We start from the raw sequence: 20,763 nt of genomic DNA, 5'->3' as shown, positions 1-20,763 counted from the left end.
GGAACTGGTGGTAGTAGAACTGGTGGTAGTGGAACTGGTGATAGTGGAACTGGTGGTAGTAGAACTGGTGGTAGTGGAACTGGTGGTAGTAGAACTGGTGGTAGTGGAACTGGTGGTAGGGGAACTGGTGGTGGTAGAACTGGTGGTAGGGGAACTGGTGGTAGTAGAACTGGTGGTAGTAGAACTGGTGGTAGTAGAACTGGTGGTAGTGGAACTGGTGGTAGGGGAACTGGTGGTAGGGGAACTGGTGGTGGTAGAACTGGTGGTAGTGGAACTGGTGGTGGTAGAACTGGTGGTAGTGGAACTGGTGATAGTGGAACTGGTGGTAGTAGAACTGGTGGTAGTGGAACTGGTGGTAGTGGAACTGGTGGTAGTAGAACTGGTGGTAGTGGAACTGGTGGTAGTGGAACTGGTGGTAGGGGAACTGGTGGTGGTAGAACTGGTGGTAGTAGAACTGGTGGTAGTAGAACTGGTGGTAGTGGAACTGGTGGTAGGGGAACTGGTGGTGGTAGAACTGGTGGTAGTGGAACTGGTGATAGTAGAACTGGTGGTAGTAGAACTGGTCGTAGTGGAACTGGTGGTAGGGGAACTGGTGGTGGTAGAACTGGTGGTGGTAGAACTGGTGGTAGTGGAACTGGTGATAGTTGGACTGGTGGTAGTAGAACTGGTGGTAGTGGAACTGGTGGTAGTAGAACTGGTGGTAGTAGAACTGGTGGTAGTGGAACTGGTGATAGTGGAACTGGTGGTAGTAGAACTGGTGGTAGTGGAACTGGTGGTAGTAGAACTGGTGGTAGTGGAACTGGTGATAGTGGAACTGGTGATAGTAGAACTGGTGGTAGTGGAACTGGTGGTAGTAGAACTGGTGGTAGTAGAACTGGTGGTAGTGGAACTGGTGATAGTGGAACTGGTGGTAGTAGAACTGGTGGTAGTGGAACTGGTGGTAGTAGAACTGGTGGTAGTGGAACTGGTGGTAGGGGAACTGGTGGTGGTAGAACTGGTGGTAGTGGAACTGGTGGTAGTGGAACTGGTGGTAGTGGAACTGGTGGTAGTAGAACTGGTGGTAGTGGAACTGGTGGTAGTGGAACTGGTGGTAGGGGAACTGGTGGTAGGGGAACTGGTGGTGGTAGAACTGGTGGTAGTGGAACTGGTGGTAGTGGAACTGGTGGTAGTGGAACTGGTGGTAGTGGAACTGGTGGTAGGGGAACTGGTGGTAGGGGAACTGGTGGTAGTGGAACTGGTGGTGGTAGAACTGGTGGTAGTAGAACTGGTGGTAGTAGAACTGGTGGTAGTGGAACTGGTGGTAGGGGAACTGGTGGTAGGGGAACTGGTGGTGGTGGAACTGGTGGTAGGGGAACTGGTGGTAGTAGAACTCGTGGTAGTGGAACTGGTGGTAGTAGAACTGGTGGTAGTGGAACTGGTGGTAGTAGAACTGGTGGTAGTGGAACTGGTGGTAGTAGAACTGGTGGTAGTAGAACTGGTGGTAGTGGAAATATGGTAGTGGAACTGGTGGTGGTAGAACTGGTGGTGGTAGAACTGGTGATGGTGGAACTGGTGATGGTGGAACTGGTGGTAGTAGAACTGGTGGTAGTGGAACTGGTGGTAGTAGAACTGGTGGTAGTAGAACTGGTGGTAGTGGAAATATGGTAGTGGAACTGATGGTGGTAGAACTGGTGGTGGTAGAACTGGTGATGGTGGAACTGGTGATGGTGGAACTGGTGGTAGTAGAACTGGTGGTAGGGGAACTGGTGGTAGTGGAACTGGTGGTAGTGGAACTGGTGGTAGTGGAACTGGTGGTAGTGGAACTGGTGGTAGTGGAACTGTTGGTAGTGGAACTGGTGGTAGGGGAACTGGTGGTAGCGGAACTGGTGGTAGCAGAACTGGTGGTAGGGGAACTGGTGGTAGGGGAACTGGTGGTAGTGGAACTGGTGGTAGTGGAACTGGTGGTAGGGGAACTGGTGGTAGGGGAACTGGTGGTAGCGGAACTGGTGGTAGCAGAACTGGTGGTAGGGGAACTGGTGGTAGTGGAACTGGTGGTAGGGGAACTGGTGGTAGTGGAACTGGTGGTAGGGGAACTGGTGGTAGGGGAACTGGTGGTAGTGGAACTGGTGGTAGTGGAACTGGTGGTAGGGGAACTGGTGGTAGGGGAACTGTATCTAAAGGCTGTCTGTCTGTTGCCAGGGAGAAATACCAAGTAGAATCTGTTCTATTGTTTGCAGTGCTCAGATCTAATGTGGATCACCCCTGTCGTAGCTTAATTCTGCACTAATTAGAAGGGTAATGTTCCTTTTAAAGTAATTAGATGGTTAATGTTAAAGTAATTAGATGGTTAATGCTGCAGCTTCTCTCTATTAACCCTTTATCTCTGTTTCTGATTTAGGTTGAGTGGTGCAGACACACACACGGACAGGGAGCAGTGGGACAATGAGTGGGGATAATCAAGGATAAATCACTAAACATAGTGACCTGCTACGGTGGCTGGCAGCTAGCTAAGTTCATTTCAAACAAGCTATGACTGTTTTAGGAGTCTGTCTCTGTCTCTCCAGGCAGTGCATCTCTCTAATTGAAGTCAATGACACAAAGCTGTAGAGCTCAAAACTGATGGTCTCCATGGAAACAGAGTTCTGATGATCGTGACTGTAGGAGAGACCGGAGTGGAAAATAATTACACAGCCATTTGTAGAATACTCTCCTTCTTCCCCTCCTCCTCTCTCCTTCCCCTCCTCCTCCTCTCTCCTTCCCCTCCTCCTCCTCTCTCCTTCCCCTCCTCTTCTCTCCTTCCCCTCCCACCTGAACAGGAGCAGAGTAGAGGCTAGCTAGCATCACTCCAGACCTGACCAGCCCTATGGAGCAGAGTAGAGGCTAGCTAGCATCACTCCAGACCTGACCAGCCCCATGGAGCAGAGTAGAGGCTAGCTAGCATCACTCCAGACCTGACCAGCCCCATGGAGCAGAGTAGAGGCTAGCTAGCATCACTCCAGACCTGACCAGCCCCATGGAGCAGAGTAGAGGCTAGCTAGTATCACTCCAGACCTGACCAGCCCCATGGAGCAGAGTAGAGGCTAGCTAGCATCACTCCAGACCTGACCAGCCCTATGGAGCAGAGTAGAGGCTAGCTAGTATCACTCCAGACCTGAACAGCCCCATGGAGCAGAGTAGAGGCTAGGTAGTATCACTCCAGACCTGACCAGCCCCATGGAGCAGAGTAGAGGCTAGCTAGCATCACTCCAGACCTGAACAGCCCCATGGAGAAGAGTAGAGGCTAGCTAATATCACTCCAGACCTGACCAGCCCTATGGAGCAGAGTAGAGGCTAGCTAGTATCACTCCAGACCTGACCAGCCCCATGGAGCAGAGTAGAGGCTAGTTCCTGGACCCTGACCTCTCTTTTGACGAACATATCAAGACTGTTTCAAGGACAGCTTTTTTCCATCTACGTAACATTGCAAAAATCAGAAACTTTCTGTGCAAAAATGATGCAGATAAATGAATCCATGCTTTTGTTACTTCTAGGTTAGAGTACTGCAATGCTCTACTTTCCGACTACCCGGATAAAGCACTAAATAAACTTCATTTAGTGCTAAATATGGCTGCTAGAATCCTGACTAGAACCAACAAATGTGATCATATTACTCCAGTGCTAGCTTCCCTACACTGGCTTCCTGTTAAGGCAAGGGCTGATTTCAAAGTTTTACTGTTAACCTACAAAGCGTTACATGGGCTTGCTCCTACCTATCTTTCCGAGTTGGTCCTGTCGTACATACCTACACGTACGCTACGGTCACAAGACGCAGGCCTCCTAATTGTCCCTAGAATTTCTAAGCAAACAGCTGGAGGCAGGCTTTCTCCTTTAGATCTCCATTTTTATGGAATGGTCTGCCTACCCATGTGAGAGACGCAGACTCGGTCTCGACCTTTAAGTCTTTATTGAAGACTCATCTCTTCAGTAGGTCCTATGATTGAGTGTAGTCTGGCCCAGGAGTGTGAAGGTGAACGGAAAGACTCTGGAGCAACGAACCGCCCTTGCTGTCTCTGCCTGGCCGGTTCCCCTCTCTCCACTGGGATTCTCTGCCTCTAACCCTATTACAGGGGCTGAGCCACTGGCTTACTGGTGCTCTTCCATGCCGTCCCTAGGAGGGGTGCGTCACTTGAGTGGGTTGAGTCACTGACGTGATCTTCCTGTCTGGGTTGGCGCCTCCCCTTGGTTTGTGCCATGGCGGAGATCTTTGTGGGCTATACTCAGCATTGTCTCAGGATGGTAAATTGGTGGTCTGTTGATATCCCTCTAGTGGTGTGGGGGCTGTGCTTTGGCCCTGTCTGGGGGTATCATCGGATGGGGCCACAGTGTCTCCTGACCCCTCCTGTCTCAGCCTCCAGTATTTATGCTGCAGTAGTTTATGTGTCAGGGGGCTAGGGTCAGTCTGTTATATCTGGTGTACTTCTCCTGTCTTATCCGGTGTCCTGTGTGAATTTAAGTATGCTCTCTCTAATTCTCTCCTTCTCTCTTTCTTTCTCTCTCGGAGGACCTGAGCCCTAGGACCATGCGTCAGGACTACCTGGCATGATGACTCCTTGCTGTCCCCAGTCCACCTGGCCTTGCTGCTGCTCCAGTTTCAACTGTTCTGCCTGCGGCTATTGAACCCTGACCTGTTCACCGGACGTGCTACGTGTCCCAGACCTGCTGTTTTCAACTCTCTAACTCTCTTTGATGTAGTTTCATACTGTTACAGTATGTAGAGTTTACAAAATGGTACAATAGAGATAAATAATTATACACAACATAGAATGACATCTGCCGTCATTATCAAATTGATGGTAGGATACTGTGTAGAGACTGATCTGCCCTCATTATCAAATTGATGGTAGGATACTGTGTAGACTGATCTGCCCTCATTATCAAATTGATGGTAGGATACTGTGTAGACTGATCTGCCCTCATTATCAAATTGATGGTAGGATACTGTGTAGAGACTGATCTGCCCTCATTATCAAATTGATGGTAGGATACTGTGTAGAGACTGATCTGCCCTCATTATCAAATTGATGGTAGGATACTGTGTAGAGACTGATCTGCCCTCATTATCAAATTGATGGTAGGGATACTGTGTAGAGACTGATCTGCCCTCATTATCAAATTGATGGTAGGATACTGTGTAGAGACTGATCTGTACTTCAGGGTTGGACAACCAACTTACAATTACGGCAGTGAACAAAAATATAAATAAAAACAAATAGAAGACAAATAGAACAAATTAAGAGTAGAGATACTCTTAATGACCGGCTATGAAAAGCCAACTGACATTTACTCCTGAGGTGCTGACCTGCTGCACCCTCGACAACTACTGTGATTATTATTATTTGACCATGCTGATCATTTATGAACATTTGAACATCTTGGTCATGTTCTGTTATAATCTCCACCCGGCAGAGCCAGAAGAGGACTGGCCACCCCTCATAGCCTGGTTCCTCTCTATGTTTCTTCCTAGGTTCTGTCCTTTCTAGGGAGTTTTTCCTAGCCACCGTGCTTCTACACCTGCATTGCTTGCTGTTTGGGGTTTTAGGCTGGGTTTCCGTACAGCACTTTGAGATATTAGCTGATGTACGAAGGGCTTTATAAATACATTTGATTTGATAGACGTGTTCTATCTGTAGTGAGTTAATAAACTGTGGAAGACGTGTTCTATCTGTAGTTAATAAACTGTGGACGACGTGTTCTATCTGTAGTTAATAAACTGTGGAAGACGTGTTCTATCTGTAGTGAGTTAATAAACTGTGGAAGACGTGTTCTATCTGTAGTTAATAAACTGTGGAAGACGTGTTCTATCTGTAGTGAGTTAATAAACTGTGGATGACGTGTTCTATCTGTAGTTAATAAACTGTGGAAGACGTGTTCTATCTGTAGTGAGTTAATAAACTGTGGAAGACGTGTTCTATCTGTAGTTAATAAACTGTGGACGACGTGTTCTATCTGTAGTTAATAAACTGTGGAAGACGTGTTCTATCTGTAGTTAATAAACTGTGGTAGACGTGTTCTATCTGTAGTGTAGTTAATAAACTGTGGAAGACGTGTTCTATCTGTAGTTAATAAACTGTGGAAGACGTGTTCTATCTGTAGTGAGTTAATAAACTGTGGAAGACGTGTTCTATCTGTAGTTAATAAACTGTGGAAGACGTGTTCTATCTGTAGTTAATAAACTGTGGTAGACGTGTTCTATCTGTAGTGTAGTTAATAAACTGTGGAAGACGTGTTCTATCTGTAGTTAATAAACTGTGGAAGACGTGTTCTATCTGTAGTGAGTTAATAAACTGTGGAAGACGTGTTCTATCTGTAGTTAATAAACTGTGGAAGACGTGTTCTATCTGTAGTTAATAAACTGTGGTAGACGTGTTCTATCTGTAGTGAGTTAATAAACTGTGGAAGACGTGTTCTATCTGTAGTTAATAAACTGTGGAAGACGTGTTCTATCTGTAGTTAATAAACTGTGGAAGACGTGTTCTATCTGTAGTGAGTTAATAAACTGTGGAAGACGTGTTCTATCTGTAGTTAATAAACTGTGGAAGACGTGTTCTATCTGTAGTTAATAAACTGTGGAAGACGTGTTCTATCTGTAGTGAGTTAATAAACTGTGGAAGACGTGTTCTATCTGTAGTTAATAAACTGTGGTAGACGTGTTCTATCTGTAGTGAGTTAATAAACTGTGGAAGACGTGTTCTATCTGTAGTTAATAAACTGTGGAAGACGTGTGCTATCTGTAGTTAATAAACTGTGGAAGACGTGTTCTATCTGTAGTGTAGTTAATAAACTGTGGAAGACGTGTTCTATCTGTAGTTAATAAACTGTGGAAGACGTGTTCTATCTGTAGTGAGTTAATAAACTGTGGAAGATGTGTTCTATCTGTAGTTAATAAACAGTGGAAGACGTGTTCTATCTGTAGTGAGTTAATAAACTGTGGTAGACGTGTTCTATCTGTAGTGAGTTAATAAACTGTGGAAGACGTGTTCTATCTGTAGTTAATAAACTGTGGAAGACGTGTGCTATCTGTAGTTAATAAACTGTGGAAGACGTGTTCTATCTGTAGTGTAGTTAATAAACTGTGGAAGACGTGTTCTATCTGTAGTGAGTTAATAAACTGTGGAAGACGTGTTCTATCTGTAGTGAGTTAATAAACTGTGGAAGACGTGTTCTATCTGTAGTTAATAAACTGTGGAAGACGTGTTCTATCTGTAGTGTAGTTAATAAACTGTGGAAGACGTGTTCTATCTGTAGTGAGTTAATAAACTGTGGAAGACGTGTTCTATCTGTAGTGTAGTTAATAAACTGTGGAAGACATGTTCTATCTGTAGTTAATAAACTGTGGACGACGTGTTCTATCTGTAGTTAATAAACTGTGGAAGACGTGTTCTATCTGTAGTGAGTTAATAAACTGTGGATGACGTGTTCTATCTGTAGTTAATAAACTGTGGAAGACGTGTTCTATCTGTAGTGAGTTAATAAACTGTGGTAGACGTGTTCTATCTGTAGTTAATAAACAGTGGAAGACGTGTTCTATCTGTAGTGAGTTAATAAACTGTGGAAGACGTGTTCTATCTGTAGTGAGTTAATAAACTGTGGTAGACGTGTTCTATCTGTAGTTAATAAACTGTGGAAGACGTGTTCTATCTGTAGTGTAGTTAATAAACTGTGGAAGACGTGTTCTATCTGTAGTTAATAAACTGTGGAAGACGTGTTCTATCTGTAGTGAGTTAATAAACTGTGGTAGACGTGTTCTATCTGTAGTTAATAAACAGTGGAAGACGTGTTCTATCTGTAGTGAGTTAATAAACTGTGGAAGACGTGTTCTATCTGTAGTGAGTTAATAAACTGTGGACGACGTGTTCTATCTGTAGTTAATAAACTGTGGAAGACGTGTTCTATCTGTAGTTAATAAACAGTGGAAGACGTGTTCTATCTGTAGTTAATAAACAGTGGAAGACGTGTTCTATCTGTAGTTAATAAACTGTGGAAGACGTGTTCTATCTGTAGTGTAGTTAATAAACTGTGGAAGATGTGTGCTATCTGTAGTTAATAAACTGTGGTAGACGTGTTCTATCTGTAGTGAGTTAATAAACTGTGGAAGACGTGTTCTATCTGTAGTGAGTTAATAAACTGTGGACGACGTGTTCTATCTGTAGTTAATAAACTGTGGAAGACGTGTTCTATCTGTAGTTAATAAACAGTGGAAGACGTGTTCTATCTGTAGTTAATAAACAGTGGAAGACGTGTTCTATCTGTAGTTAATAAACTGTGGAAGACGTGTTCTATCTGTAGTGAGTTAATAAACTGTGGAAGACGTGTTCTATCTGTAGTTAATAAACTGTGGAAGACGTGTTCTATCTGTAGTTAATAAACAGTGGAAGACGTGTTCTATCTGTAGTTAATAAACTGTGGACGACGTGTTCTATCTGTAGTTAATAAACTGTGGAAGACGTGTTCTATCTGTAGTTAATAAACTGTGGAAGACGTGTTCTATCTGTAGTTAATAAACAGTGGAAGACGTGTTCTATCTGTAGTTAATAAACTGTGGACGACGTGTTCTATCTGTAGTTAATAAACTGTGGAAGACGTGTTCTATCTGTAGTTAATAAACAGTGGAAGACGTGTTCTATCTGTAGTTAATAAACAGTGGAAGACGTGTTCTATCTGTAGTTAATAAACAGTGGAAGACGTGTTCTATCTGTAGTGAGTTAATAAACTGTGGAAGACGTGTTCTATCTGTAGTTAATAAACTGTGGAAGACGTGTTCTATCTGTAGTTAATAAACTGTGGAAGACGTGTTCTATCTGTAGTGTAGTTAATAAACTGTGGAAGACGTGTTCTATCTGTAGTTAATAAACTGTGGAAGACGTGTTCTATCTGTAGTTAATAAACTGTGGAAGACGTGTTCTATCTCTAGTGAGTTAATAAACTGTGGAAGACGTGTTCTATCTGTAGTGAGTTAATAAACTGTGGAAGACGTGTGCTATCTGTAGTTAATAAACTGTGGAAGACGTGTTCTATCTGTAGTGAGTTAATAAACTGTGGAAGACGTGTTCTATCTGTAGTTAATAAACTGTGGAAGACGTGTTCTATCTGTAGTTAATAAACTGTGGAAGACGTGTTCTATCTGTAGTTAATAAACTGTGGAAGACGTGTTCTATCTGTAGTTAATAAACTGTGGAAGACGTGTTCTATCTGTAGTTAATAAACTGTGGAAGACGTGTTCTATCTGTAGTTAATAAACTGTGGAAGACGTGTTCTATCTGTAGTGTAGTTAATAAACTGTGGAAGACGTGTTCTATCTGTAGTTAATAAACTGTGGAAGACGTGTTCTATCTGTAGTTAATAAACTGTGGAAGACGTGTTCTATCTCTAGTGAGTTAATAAACTGTGGAAGACGTGTTCTATCTGTAGTGAGTTAATAAACTGTGGAAGACGTGTGCTATCTGTAGTTAATAAACTGTGGAAGACGTGTTCTATCTGTAGTGAGTTAATAAACTGTGGAAGACGTGTTCTATCTGTAGTTAATAAACTGTGGAAGACGTGTTCTATCTGTAGTTAATAAACTGTGGAAGACGTGTTCTATCTGTAGTTAATAAACTGTGGAAGACGTGTTCTATCTGTAGTTAATAAACTGTGGAAGACGTGTTCTATCTGTAGTTAATAAACTGTGGAAGACGTGTTCTATCTGTAGTTAATAAACTGTGGAAGACGTGTTCTATCTGTAGTTAATAAACTGTGGAAGACGTGTTCTATCTGTAGTGAGTTAATAAACTGTGGACGATGTGTGGAAATATGGATGTATAGTAATTTACAATAATTTGATAAAAAAAGGTGAAATTATGCAATTTATCTATTTCAACTGCTGAATTTCATACATTCTTCCAAATGAGAAACACACAATGTAGTGTTACAGCTTTACACTATGTAGTGTTACAGCCCAACTTTACACTATGTAGTGTTACAGCCAAGCTTTACACTATGTAGTGTTACAGCTTTACACTATCTAGTGTTACAGCCCAGCTTTACACTATGTAGTGTTACAGCCAAGCTTTACACTATGTAGTGTTACAGCCAAGCTTTACACTATGTAGTGTTACAGCTTTACACTATGTAGTGTTAGAGCTTTACACTATGTAGTGTTAGAGCTTTACACTATGTAGTGTTACAGCTTTACACTATGTAATGTTACAGCCAAGCTTTACACTATGTAGTGATACAGCCAAGCTTTACACTATGTAGTGTTACAGCCAAGCTTTACACTATGTAGTGTTACAGCCAAGCTTTACACTATGTAGTGTTACAGCTTTACACTATGTAATGTTACAGCTTTACACTATGTAGTGTTACAGCTTTACACTATGTAGTGTTACAGCCAAGCTTTACAGCCAAGCGTTACACTATGTAGTGTTACAGCTTTACACTATATAGTGTTACATCTAAGCTTTACACTATGTAGTGTTACAGCGTTACACTATGTAGTGTTACAGCTTTACACTATGTAATGTTACAGCCAAGCTTTACACTATGTAGTGTTACAGCTTTACACTATGTAGTGTTACAGCCAAGCTTTACACTATGTAATGTTACAGCCAAGCTTTACACTATGTAGTGTTACAGCTTTACACTATGTAGTGTTACAGCTTTACACTATGTAGTGTTACAGCTTTACACTATGTAGTGTTACAGCCAAGCTTTACACTATGTAGTTTTACAGCCAAGCGTTACACTATGTAGTGTTACAGCTTTACACTATGTAGTGTTTACAGCCAAGCTTTACACTATGCAATGTTACAGCCAAGCTTTACACTATGTAGTGTTACAGCTTTACACTATGTAGTGTTTACAGCCAAGCTTTACACTATGTAATGTTACAGCCAAGCTTTACAGTTCAGACCAGTACTGACCAGTGTTGGTGTTTGGTACAAGTAAACCTACTGACATAGCAGCTAAGAGAAACATTTGAACTCTGATTCTGCAAGTTACATGCTTTAATATGATCAATAACATACAAGGGTTTTCATATGACCTTTCTCTGCCTACTATTTTCTAAACCAGACCAGACCAGACCTCCTGATACAGCAGAGGAACATTCTAACTCCTTGTTTTACATGACGTCACAACTCTCACGTCTGTCCGGGTCCATTCAACTCTCCAGTCTGTCCGGGTCCGTTCAACTCTCCAGTCTGTCCAGGTCCATTCAACTCTCCAGTCTGTCTGGGTCCGTTCAACTCTCCAGTCTGTCCGGGTCCATTCAACTCTCCAGTCTGTCCGGGTCCGTTCAACTCTCCAGTCTGTCCGGGTCCATTCAACTCTCCAGTCTGTCCGGGTCCATTCAACTCTCCAGTCTGTCCGGGTCCATTCAACTCTCCAGTCTGTCCGGGTCCATTCAACTCTCCAGTCTGTCCATTCAACTCTCCAGTCTGTCCGGGTCCATTCAACTCTCCAGTCTGTCCGGGTCCATTCAACTCTCCAGTCTGTCCGGGTCCGTTCAACTCTCCAGTCTGTCCGGGTCCATTCAACTCTCCAGTCTGTCCGGGTCCTTTCAACTCTCCAGTCTGTCCGGGTCCATTCAACTCTCCAGTCTGTCCGGGTCCGTTCAACTCTCCAGTCTGTCCGGGTCCATTCAACTCTCCAGTCTGTCTGGGTCCATTCAACTCTCCAGTCTGTCCGGGTCCATTCAACTCTCCAGTCTGTCCGGGTCCATTCAACTCTCCAGTCTGTCCGGGTCCATTCAACTCTCCAGTCTGTCCGGGTCCATTCAACTCTCCAGTCTGTCCGGGTCCATTCAACTGAAGGCACAGTTCATTTGACCTACAGATACACAGACCAGTCGTAGAAACATGACTGACACACAGGACCTCTACTTTAGCAACACAACCAAACCTCCCTCTCATCTAACAACAACAGCCAGATGAAGAAAAGAGAACACAGTTGTTCTCATCTTAGTCAGTCCCGTTGTTTCAAACACCCTCTCATCTAACGACAACAGAGAGACTGTGGATAAAGGACCAGAACAGTCTTCTCCACTGCAGACAGTCAATGTGTTCCATCGTAGACCACTGGCTGCTCAACACTCAGACGATACAACACCTTCTTAGAGATGAACCTACACCACAGATGACAGGATAGAGAGGAGACAGGACGGGGTGAGGGGGGGATAGAGAGGAGACAGAACGGGGTGAGGGGGGATAGAGAGGAGACAGGACGGGGTGAGGGGGGGATAGAGAGGAGACAGGACGGGGTGAGGGGGGGATAGAGAGGAGACAGAACGGGGTGAGGGGGGGATAGAGAGGAGTCAGAACAGGGTGAGGGGGGATAGAGAGGAGACAGGACGGGGTGAGGGGGGGATAGAGAGGAGACAGGACGGGGTGAGGGGGGGATAGAGAGGAGACAGAACGGGGTGAGGGGGGGTAGAGAGAAGACAGAACGGGGTGAGGGGGGGATAGAGAGGAGACAGAACGGGGTGAGGGGGGGATAGAGAGGAGTCAGAACGGGGTGAGGGGGGGATAGAGAGGAGTCAGAACGGGGTGAGGGGGGGATAGAGAGGAGACAGAACGGGGTGAGGGGGGGATAGAGAGGAGTCAGAACGGGGTGAGGGGGGGATAGAGAGGAGACAGGACGGGGTGAGGGGGGGATAGAGAGGAGACAGAACGGGGTGAGGGGGGGATAGAGAGGAGACAGAACGGGGTGAGGGGGGATAGAGAGGAGACAGAACGGGGTGAGGGGGGGATAGAGAGGAGACAGAACGGGGTGAGGGGGGGATAGAGAGGAGACAGAACGGGGTGAGGGGGGGATAGAGAGGAGACAGGACGGGGTGAGGGGGGGATAGAGAGGAGTCAGAACGGGGTGAGGGGGGGATAGAGAGGAGACAGAACGGGGTGAGGGGGGTAGAGAGGAGACAGAACGGGGTGAGGGGGGGATAGAGAGGAGACAGAACGGGGTGAGGGGGGTAGAGAGAGGAGACAGAACGGGGTGAAGGGGGGTAGAGGAGACAGAACGGGGTGAGGGGGGGATAGAGAGGAGACAGGACGGGGTGAGGGGGGGATAGAGAGGAGACAGAACGGGGGGAGGGGGGATAGAGAGGAGACAGAACGGGGGGAGGGGGGGATAGAGAGGAGACAGAACGGGGTGAGGGGGGTAGAGAGGAGACAGAACGGGGTGAGGGGGGGATAGAGAGGAGACAGAACGGGGTGAGGGGGGTAGAGAGGAGACAGAACGGGGTGAGGGGGGTAGAGAGGAGACAGAACGGGGTGAGGGGGGGGTAGAGAGGAGTCAGAACGGGGTGAGGGGGGGATAGAGAGGAGACAGAACGGGGTGAGGGGGGGTAGAGAGGAGACAGAACGGGGTGAGGGGGGATAGAGAGGAGACAGAACGGGGTGAGGGGGGATAGAGAGGAGACAGAACGGGGTGAGGGGGGATAGAGAGGAGACAGAACGGGGTGAGGGGGGGATAGAGAGGAGACAGAACGGGGTGAGGGGGGGTAGAAAGGAGACAGAACGGGGTGAGGGGGGGTAGAGAGGAGACAGAACGGGGTGAGGGGGGGTAGAGAGGAGACAGAACGGGGTGAGGGGGGGTAGAAAGGAGACAGAACGGGGTGAGGGGGGGTAGAGAGGAGACAGAACGGGGTGAGGGGGGGATAGAGAGGAGACAGAACGGGGTGAGGGGGGGATAGAGAGGAGACAGAACGGGGTGAGGGGGGGTAGAGAGGAGACAGAACGGGGTGAGGGCGGGATAGAGAGGAGACAGAACGGGGTGAGGGGGGGTAGAAAGGAGACAGAACGGGGTGAGGGGGGGTAGAGAGGAGACAGAACGGGGTGAGGGGGGGATAGAGAGGAGACAGAACGGGGTGAGGGGGGGATAGAGAGGACACAGAACGGGGTGAGGGCGGGATAGAGAGGAGACAGAACGGGGTGAGGGGGGGATAGAGAGGAGACAGAACGGGGTGAGGGGGGGATAGAGAGGACACAGAACGGGGTGAGGGCGGGATAGAGAGGAGACAGAACGGGGTGAGGGGGGGTAGAAAGGAGACAGAACGGGGTGAGGGGGGGTAGAGAGGAGACAGAACGGGGTGAGGGGGGGATAGAGAGGAGACAGAACGGGGTGAGGGGGGGATAGAGAGGAGACAGAACGGGGTGAGGGGGGGATAGAGAGGAGACAGAACGGGGTGAGGGGGGGATAGAGAGGACACAGATCGGGGTGAGGGCGGGATAGAGAGGAGACAGAACGGGGTGAGGGGGGGTAGAAAGGAGACAGAACGGGGTGAGGGGGGATAGAGAGGAGACAGAACGGGGTGAGGGGGGGATAGAGAGGAGACAGAACGGGGTGAGGGGGGGTAGAGAGGAGACAGAACGGGGTGAGGGGGGGATAGAGAGGAGTCAGAACGGGGTGAGGGGGGGTAGAGAGGAGACAGAACGGGGTGAGGGGGGTAGAGAGGAGACAGAACGGGGTGAGGGGGGGATAGAGAGGAGTCAGAACGGGGTGAGGGGGGGATAGAGAGGAGTCAGAACGGGGTGAGGGGGGGATAGAGAGGAGACAGAACGGGGTGAGGGGGGATAGAGAGGAGTCAGAACGGGGTGAGGGGGGGATAGAGAGGAGACAGAACGGGGTGAGGGGGGGATAGAGAGGAGACAGAACGGGGTAGGGGGGGTAGAGAGGAGACAGAACGGGGTGAGGGGGGGATAGAGAGGAGACAGAACGGGGTGAGGGGGGGATAGAGAGGAGTCAGAACGGGGTGAGGGGGGGATAGAGAGGAGACAGAACGGGGTGAGGGGGGGATAGAGAGGAGACAGAACGGGGTGAGGGGGGTAGAGAGGAGTCAGAACGGGGTGAGGGGGGGATAGAGAGGAGTCAGAACGGGGTGAGGGGGGGATAGAGAGGAGACAGAACGGGGTGAGGGGGGGATAGAGAGGAGTCAGAACGGGGTGAGGGGGGGATAGAGAGGAGACAGGACGGGGTGAGGGGGGGATAGAGAGGAGACAGAACGGGGTGAGGGGGGGATAGAGAGGAGTCAGAACGGGGTGAGGGGGGGATAGAGAGGAGTCAGAACGGGGTGAGGGGGGGATAGAGAGGAGACAGGACGGGGTGAGGGGGGGATAGAGAGGAGACAGAACGGGGTGAGGGGGGGATAGAGAGGAGACAGAACGGGGTGAGGGGGGGGTAGAGAGGAGACAGAACGGGGTGAGGGGGGGATAGAGAGGAGACAGAACGGGGTGAGGGGGTAGAGAGAGGAGACAGAACGGGGTGAAGGGGGGTAGAGGAGACAGAACGGGGTGAGGGGGGGATAGAGAGGAGACAGGACGGGGTGAGGGGGGGATAGAGAGGAGACAGAACGGGGGGAGGGGGGATAGAGAGGAGACAGAACGGGGGGAGGGGGGGATAGAGAGGAGACAGAACGGGGTGAGGGGGGTAGAGAGGAGACAGAACGGGGTGAGGGGGGGATAGAGAGGAGACAGAACGGGGTGAGGGGGGTAGAGAGGAGACAGAACGGGGTGAGGGGGGTAGAGAGGAGACAGAACGGGGTGAGGGGGGGTAGAGAGGAGACAGAACGGGGTGAGGGGGGGATAGAGAGGAGACAGAACGGGGTGAGGGGGGGTAGAGAGGAGACAGAACGGGGTGAGGGGGGATAGAGAGGAGACAGAACGGGGTGAGGGGGGATAGAGAGGAGACAGAACGGGGTGAGGGGGGATAGAGAGGAGACAGAACGGGGTGAGGGGGGGATAGAGAGGAGACAGAACGGGGTGAGGGGGGGTAGAAAGGAGACAGAACGGGGTGAGGGGGGGTAGAGAGGAGACAGAACGGGGTGAGGGGGGGTAGAGAGGAGACAGAACGGGGTGAGGGGGGGTAGAAAGGAGACAGAACGGGGTGAGGGGGGGTAGAGAGGAGACAGAACGGGGTGAGGGGGGGATAGAGAGGAGACAGAACGGGGTGAGGGGGGGATAGAGAGGAGACAGAACGGGGTGAGGGGGGGGTAGAGAGGAGACAGAACGGGGTGAGGGCGGGATAGAGAGGAGACAGAACGGGGTGAGGGGGGGTAGAAAGGAGACAGAACGGGGTGAGGGGGGGTAGAGAGGAGACAGAACGGGGTGAGGGGGGGATAGAGAGGAGACAGAACGGGGTGAGGGGGGGATAGAGAGGAGACAGAACGGGGTGAGGGGGGGATAGAGAGGAGACAGAACGGGGTGAGGGGGGGATAGAGAGGAGTCAGAACGGGGTGAGGGGGGAATAGAGAGGAGACAGAACGGGGTGAGGGGGGGATAGAGAGGACACAGAACGGGGTGAGGGCGGGATAGAGAGGAGACAGAACGGGGTGAGGGGGGGGTAGAGAGGAGACAGAACGGGGTGAGGGGGGGATAGAGAGGACACAGAACGGGGTGAGGGCGGGATAGAGAGGAGACAGAACGGGGTGAGGGGGGGTAGAAAGGAGACAGAACGGGGTGAGGGGGGGTAGAGAGGAGACAGAACGGGGTGAGGGGGGGATAGAGAGGAGACAGAACGGGGTGAGGGGGGGATAGAGAGGAGACAGAACGGGGTGAGGGGGGGATAGAGAGGACACAGAACGGGGTGAGGGCGGGATAGAGAGGAGACAGAACGGGGTGAGGGGGGGTAGAAAGGAGACAGAACGGGGTGAGGGGGGGATAGAGAGGAGACAGAACGGGGTGAGGGGGGGATAGAGAGGAGACAGAACGGGGTGAGGGGGGGTAGAGAGGAGACAGAACGGGGTGAGGGGGGGATAGAGAGGAGTCAGAACGGGGTGAGGGGGGGTAGAGAGGAGTCAGAACGGGGTAGGGGGGGGTAGAGAGGAGTCAGAACGGGGTGAGGGGGGTAGAGAGGAGTCAGAACGGGGTGAGGGGGGGTAGAGAGGAGTCAGAACGGGGTGAGGGGGGATAGAGAGGAGTCAGAACGGGGTGAGGGGGGGATAGAGAGGAGACAGAACGGGGTGAGGGGGGATAGAGAGGAGTCAGAACGGGGTGAGGGGGGGATAGAGAGGAGACAGAACGGGGTGAGGGGGGGATAGAGAGGAGACAGAACGGGGTGAGGGGGGGTAGAGAGGAGACAGAACGGGGTGAGGGGGGGATAGAGAGGAGACAGAACGGGGTGAGGGGGGGATAGAGAGGAGTCAGAACGGGGTGAGGGGGGGATAGAGAGGAGACAGAACGGGGTGAGGGGGGGTAGAGAGGAGTCAGAACGGGGTGAGGGGGGATAGAGAGGGGTGAGGGGGGGATAGAGAGGAGTCAGAACGGGGTGAGGGGAGGATAGAGAGGAGACAGAACGGGGTGAGGGGGGATAGAGAGGAGACAGAACGGGGTGAGGGGGGGATAGAGAGGAGTCAGAACGGGGTGAGGGGGGATAGAGAGGAGTCAGAACGGGGTGAGGGGGGGTAGAGAGGAGACAGAACGGGGTGAGGGGGGGATAGAGAGGAGACAGAACGGGGTGAGGGGGGGGTAGAGAGGAGTCAGAACGGGGTGAGGGGGGGATAGAGAGGAGACAGAACGGGGTGAGGGGGGGATAGAGAGGACTCAGAACGGGGTGAGGGGAGGATAGAGAGGAGACAGAACGGGGTGAGGGGGGATAGAGAGGAGACAGAACGGGGTGAGGGGGGGATAGAGAGGAGTCAGAACGGGGTGAGGGGGGATAGAGAGGAGTCAGAACGGGGTGAGGGGGGGTAGAGAGGAGACAGAACGGGGTGAGGGGGGGATAGAGAGGAGACAGAACGGGGTGAGGGGGGGGTAGAGAGGAGTCAGAACGGGGTGAGGGGGGGATAGAGAGGAGACAGAACGGGGTGAGGGGGGGATAGAGAGGACTCAGAACGGGGTGAGGGGGGGATAGAGAGGAGACAGAACGGGGTGAGGGGGGGATAAAGAGGGGTGAGGGGGGGGTAGAACATACAGACTGTTAAATCCACCATGTTATAGATGTGTGTACCTGGAGAAGGAGTTATAGACCTGTGTGTGTATATACGTGTGTGGGTATAGATGTAGAAGCCAAGCCATTTAGAAGCCAAGATGGCTTAGCAGTTCAGACGTCATTTCTGTTTCGTATTGTCGTGTCCTGTATATATATATATTTACACCTTTCTTCGCATATCTTTTATATATTTTATTATCCAAGAACTCAACTACAAAAGCTTCCCTGCAAAAGCTTTCCTGCAACCCGCAATTACAAAAAAGTATTATTTACCTCAAATCTGAAAAACCACCGTGGAAGCTAGCCAGGGGCTAATTCAGAAGCTATCCGATAGCTAGCCAGAAGCTAATCTGTAGCTGCCCAGAAATTAGCCGGTCTGCTGGCTAGCGTTGGTGTTTCAGCTGCCCACGTTTTGTGGTCATCAGCTATTCCTTTAGCTCGATAATCTACCGGCACTTTTGTGCAACGCGACTCGGACCGGAGCATTCCGGGACTTTTTTTTCTCTCAGTTTCCCCGGATTTCAGCCGCAGGCTCTGGACATTTGCAGCTAGCTAGCTGCAAACCGTGTGACTACTGGCTTACGTCGATCCCGGAGCAAACTCAAATCATTCCGGAGCTAGCCAGCTGAGGAGTTCCATCAGCCATTCCTGGGCTACAGCCACCTATCCGGACCCGTTTTTTTTGTTGTTTTTTTTGTTTTGTTGTTGCGTCAGATACGGAGCCCCACCGGGCCTTCACGACTGACTGCCGACGTTATCTGCCCGAGGGAGTTATCCAACTGGCACCTCCGTCCCGACGTTACCTGAACGCTCATCTGGGGCCCGCTAACCGTTAGCTGTCTTATCGGCTGCTATCTGAATAAGTATATCGGACAATTATTATTATAATTTTTTTTTATTTTTTATATATATATATATATATATATTTTTTTTTTATTATTATTATTATTTTTTAATTATTATTATTTTTTTTTTCTTGGGTCACTATATCTATTTTGCCAATTTGGATTGATCCCCTCTACCACACGGAACCCCACTACACGGAACCCCACTAACCTACCGACGGAAACGCACGAGACATCTACAAATAGACTTCCATACTATGCTATCTTGCTACCGATAGCCATCTACCCGGCCAGCTGTCTGGATCGCCGTGACCCCAACCAACCTCTACTCACTGGACCCTTATTGATCACTCGATTAGCATGCCTCTCCTTAATGTAAATATGCCTTGTCCATTGCTGTTCTGGTTAGTGTTTATTGGCTTATTTCACTGTAGAGCCTCTAGCCCTGACCACTATACCATATCCAACCTTTCAGTTCCACCACCCACATATGCGATGACATCACCTGGTTTCAATGATGTTTCTAGAGACAATATCTCTCTCATCATCACTCAATACCTAGGTTTACCTCCACTGTATTCACATCCTACCATACCTTTGTCTGTACATTATTCCTTTAAGCTATTTTATCGCCCCCAGAAACTTCCTTTTACTCTCTGCTCTAGAAGTTCTAGACGACCAATTCTCATAGCTTTTAGCCGTACCCTTATCCTACTCCTCCTCTGTTCCTCTGGTGATGTAGAGGTGAATCCAGGCCCTGCAGTACCTAGCTCCACTCCTATTCCCCAGGCGCTCTCTTTTGATGACTTCTGTAACCGTAATAGCCTTGGCTTCATGCATGTTAACATTAGAAGCCTCCTCCCTAAGTTTGTTTTGTTCACTGCTTTAGCACACTCTGCCAACCCGGATGTTTTAGCCGTGTCTGAATCCTGGCTTAGAAAGACCACCAAAAATTCTGACATTTTCATCCCCAACTACAAGATTTTCAGACAAGATAGAACGGCCAAAGGGGGCGGTGTTGCAATCTATTGCAAAGATTGCCTGCAGAGTTCTGTTTTACTATCCAGGTCTGTTCCCAAACAATTTGAACTTCTACTTTTAAAAATCCACCTCTCTAAAAACAAGTCTCTCACCGTTGCCGCCTGCTATAGACCACCCTCTGCCCCCAGCTGTGCTCTGGACACTATATGTGAACTGATTGCCCCCCATCTATCTTCAGAGCTCGTGCTGCTAGGCGACCTAAATTTTAACATGCTTAACACCCCAGCCACCCTACAATCTAAGCTTGATGCCCTCAATCTCACACAAATTATCAATGAACCTACCAGGTACCACCCCAATTCCGTAAACACGGGTACCCTCATAGATATCATCCTAACAAACTTGCCCTCCAAATACACCTCTGCTGTTTTCAACCAAGATCTCAGCGATCACTGCCTCATTGCCTGCATCCGTAATGGGTCAGCGGTCAAACGACCTCCACTCATCACTGTCAAACGCTCCCTGAAACACTTCAGCGAGCAGGCCTTTCTAATCGACCTGGCCGAGGTATCCTGGAAGGATATTGATCTCATCCCGTCAGTAGAGGATGCCTGGACATTTTTTAAAAATGCCTTCCTCACCATCTTGAATAAGCATGCCCCATTCAAGAAATTTAGAACCAGGAACAGATATAGCCCTTGGTTCTCTCCTGACCTGACTGCCCTTAACCAACAGAAAAACATCCTATGGCGTTCTGCATTAGCATCGAACAGCCCCCGTGATATGCAACTTTTCAGGGAAGCTAGAAACCAATATACACAGGCAGTTAGAACAGCCAAGGCTAGCTTTTTCAAGCAGAAATTTGCTTCCTGCAACACAAATTCAAAAAAGTTCTGGGACACTGTAAAGTCCATGGAGAATAAGAACACCTCCTCCCAGCTTCCAACTGCTCTGAAGATAGGAAACACTGTCACCACCGACAAATCCACTATAATTGAGAATTTCAATAAGCATTTTT

The 20,763-nt window shown here is 48.9% G+C and overlaps 1 protein-coding gene across 5 annotated transcripts in view; it reads right to left on the bottom strand.

Annotated features, from left to right (window-relative positions):
• Positions 1-10,985: 10,985 nt before the first annotated feature.
• LOC139559660 (FYVE and coiled-coil domain-containing protein 1-like) overlaps positions 10,986-20,763 on the bottom strand; it is a 60,926-nt gene continuing 51,148 nt past the window's right edge. For 4 of the 5 annotated variants that reach the window (XM_071375850.1, XM_071375853.1, XM_071375854.1 and 1 more), the window contains one exon: positions 10,986-12,121. In XM_071375850.1, the coding sequence (XP_071231951.1) occupies positions 12,052-12,121 (70 nt within the window). In that variant the 3' untranslated portion in view covers positions 10,986-12,051. The remainder of the gene's footprint in view (positions 12,122-20,763) is intronic. The other variant, XM_071375851.1, reaches the window with a different exon arrangement.

This window comes from Salvelinus alpinus, chromosome 30, assembly GCF_045679555.1.
Source record: "Salvelinus alpinus chromosome 30, SLU_Salpinus.1, whole genome shotgun sequence".
Classification (NCBI taxonomy): domain Eukaryota; kingdom Metazoa; phylum Chordata; class Actinopteri; order Salmoniformes; family Salmonidae; genus Salvelinus; species Salvelinus alpinus.
Note: the sequence above shows the minus strand (reverse complement) of the source record. Positions and strands in the feature narration are given on the sequence as shown.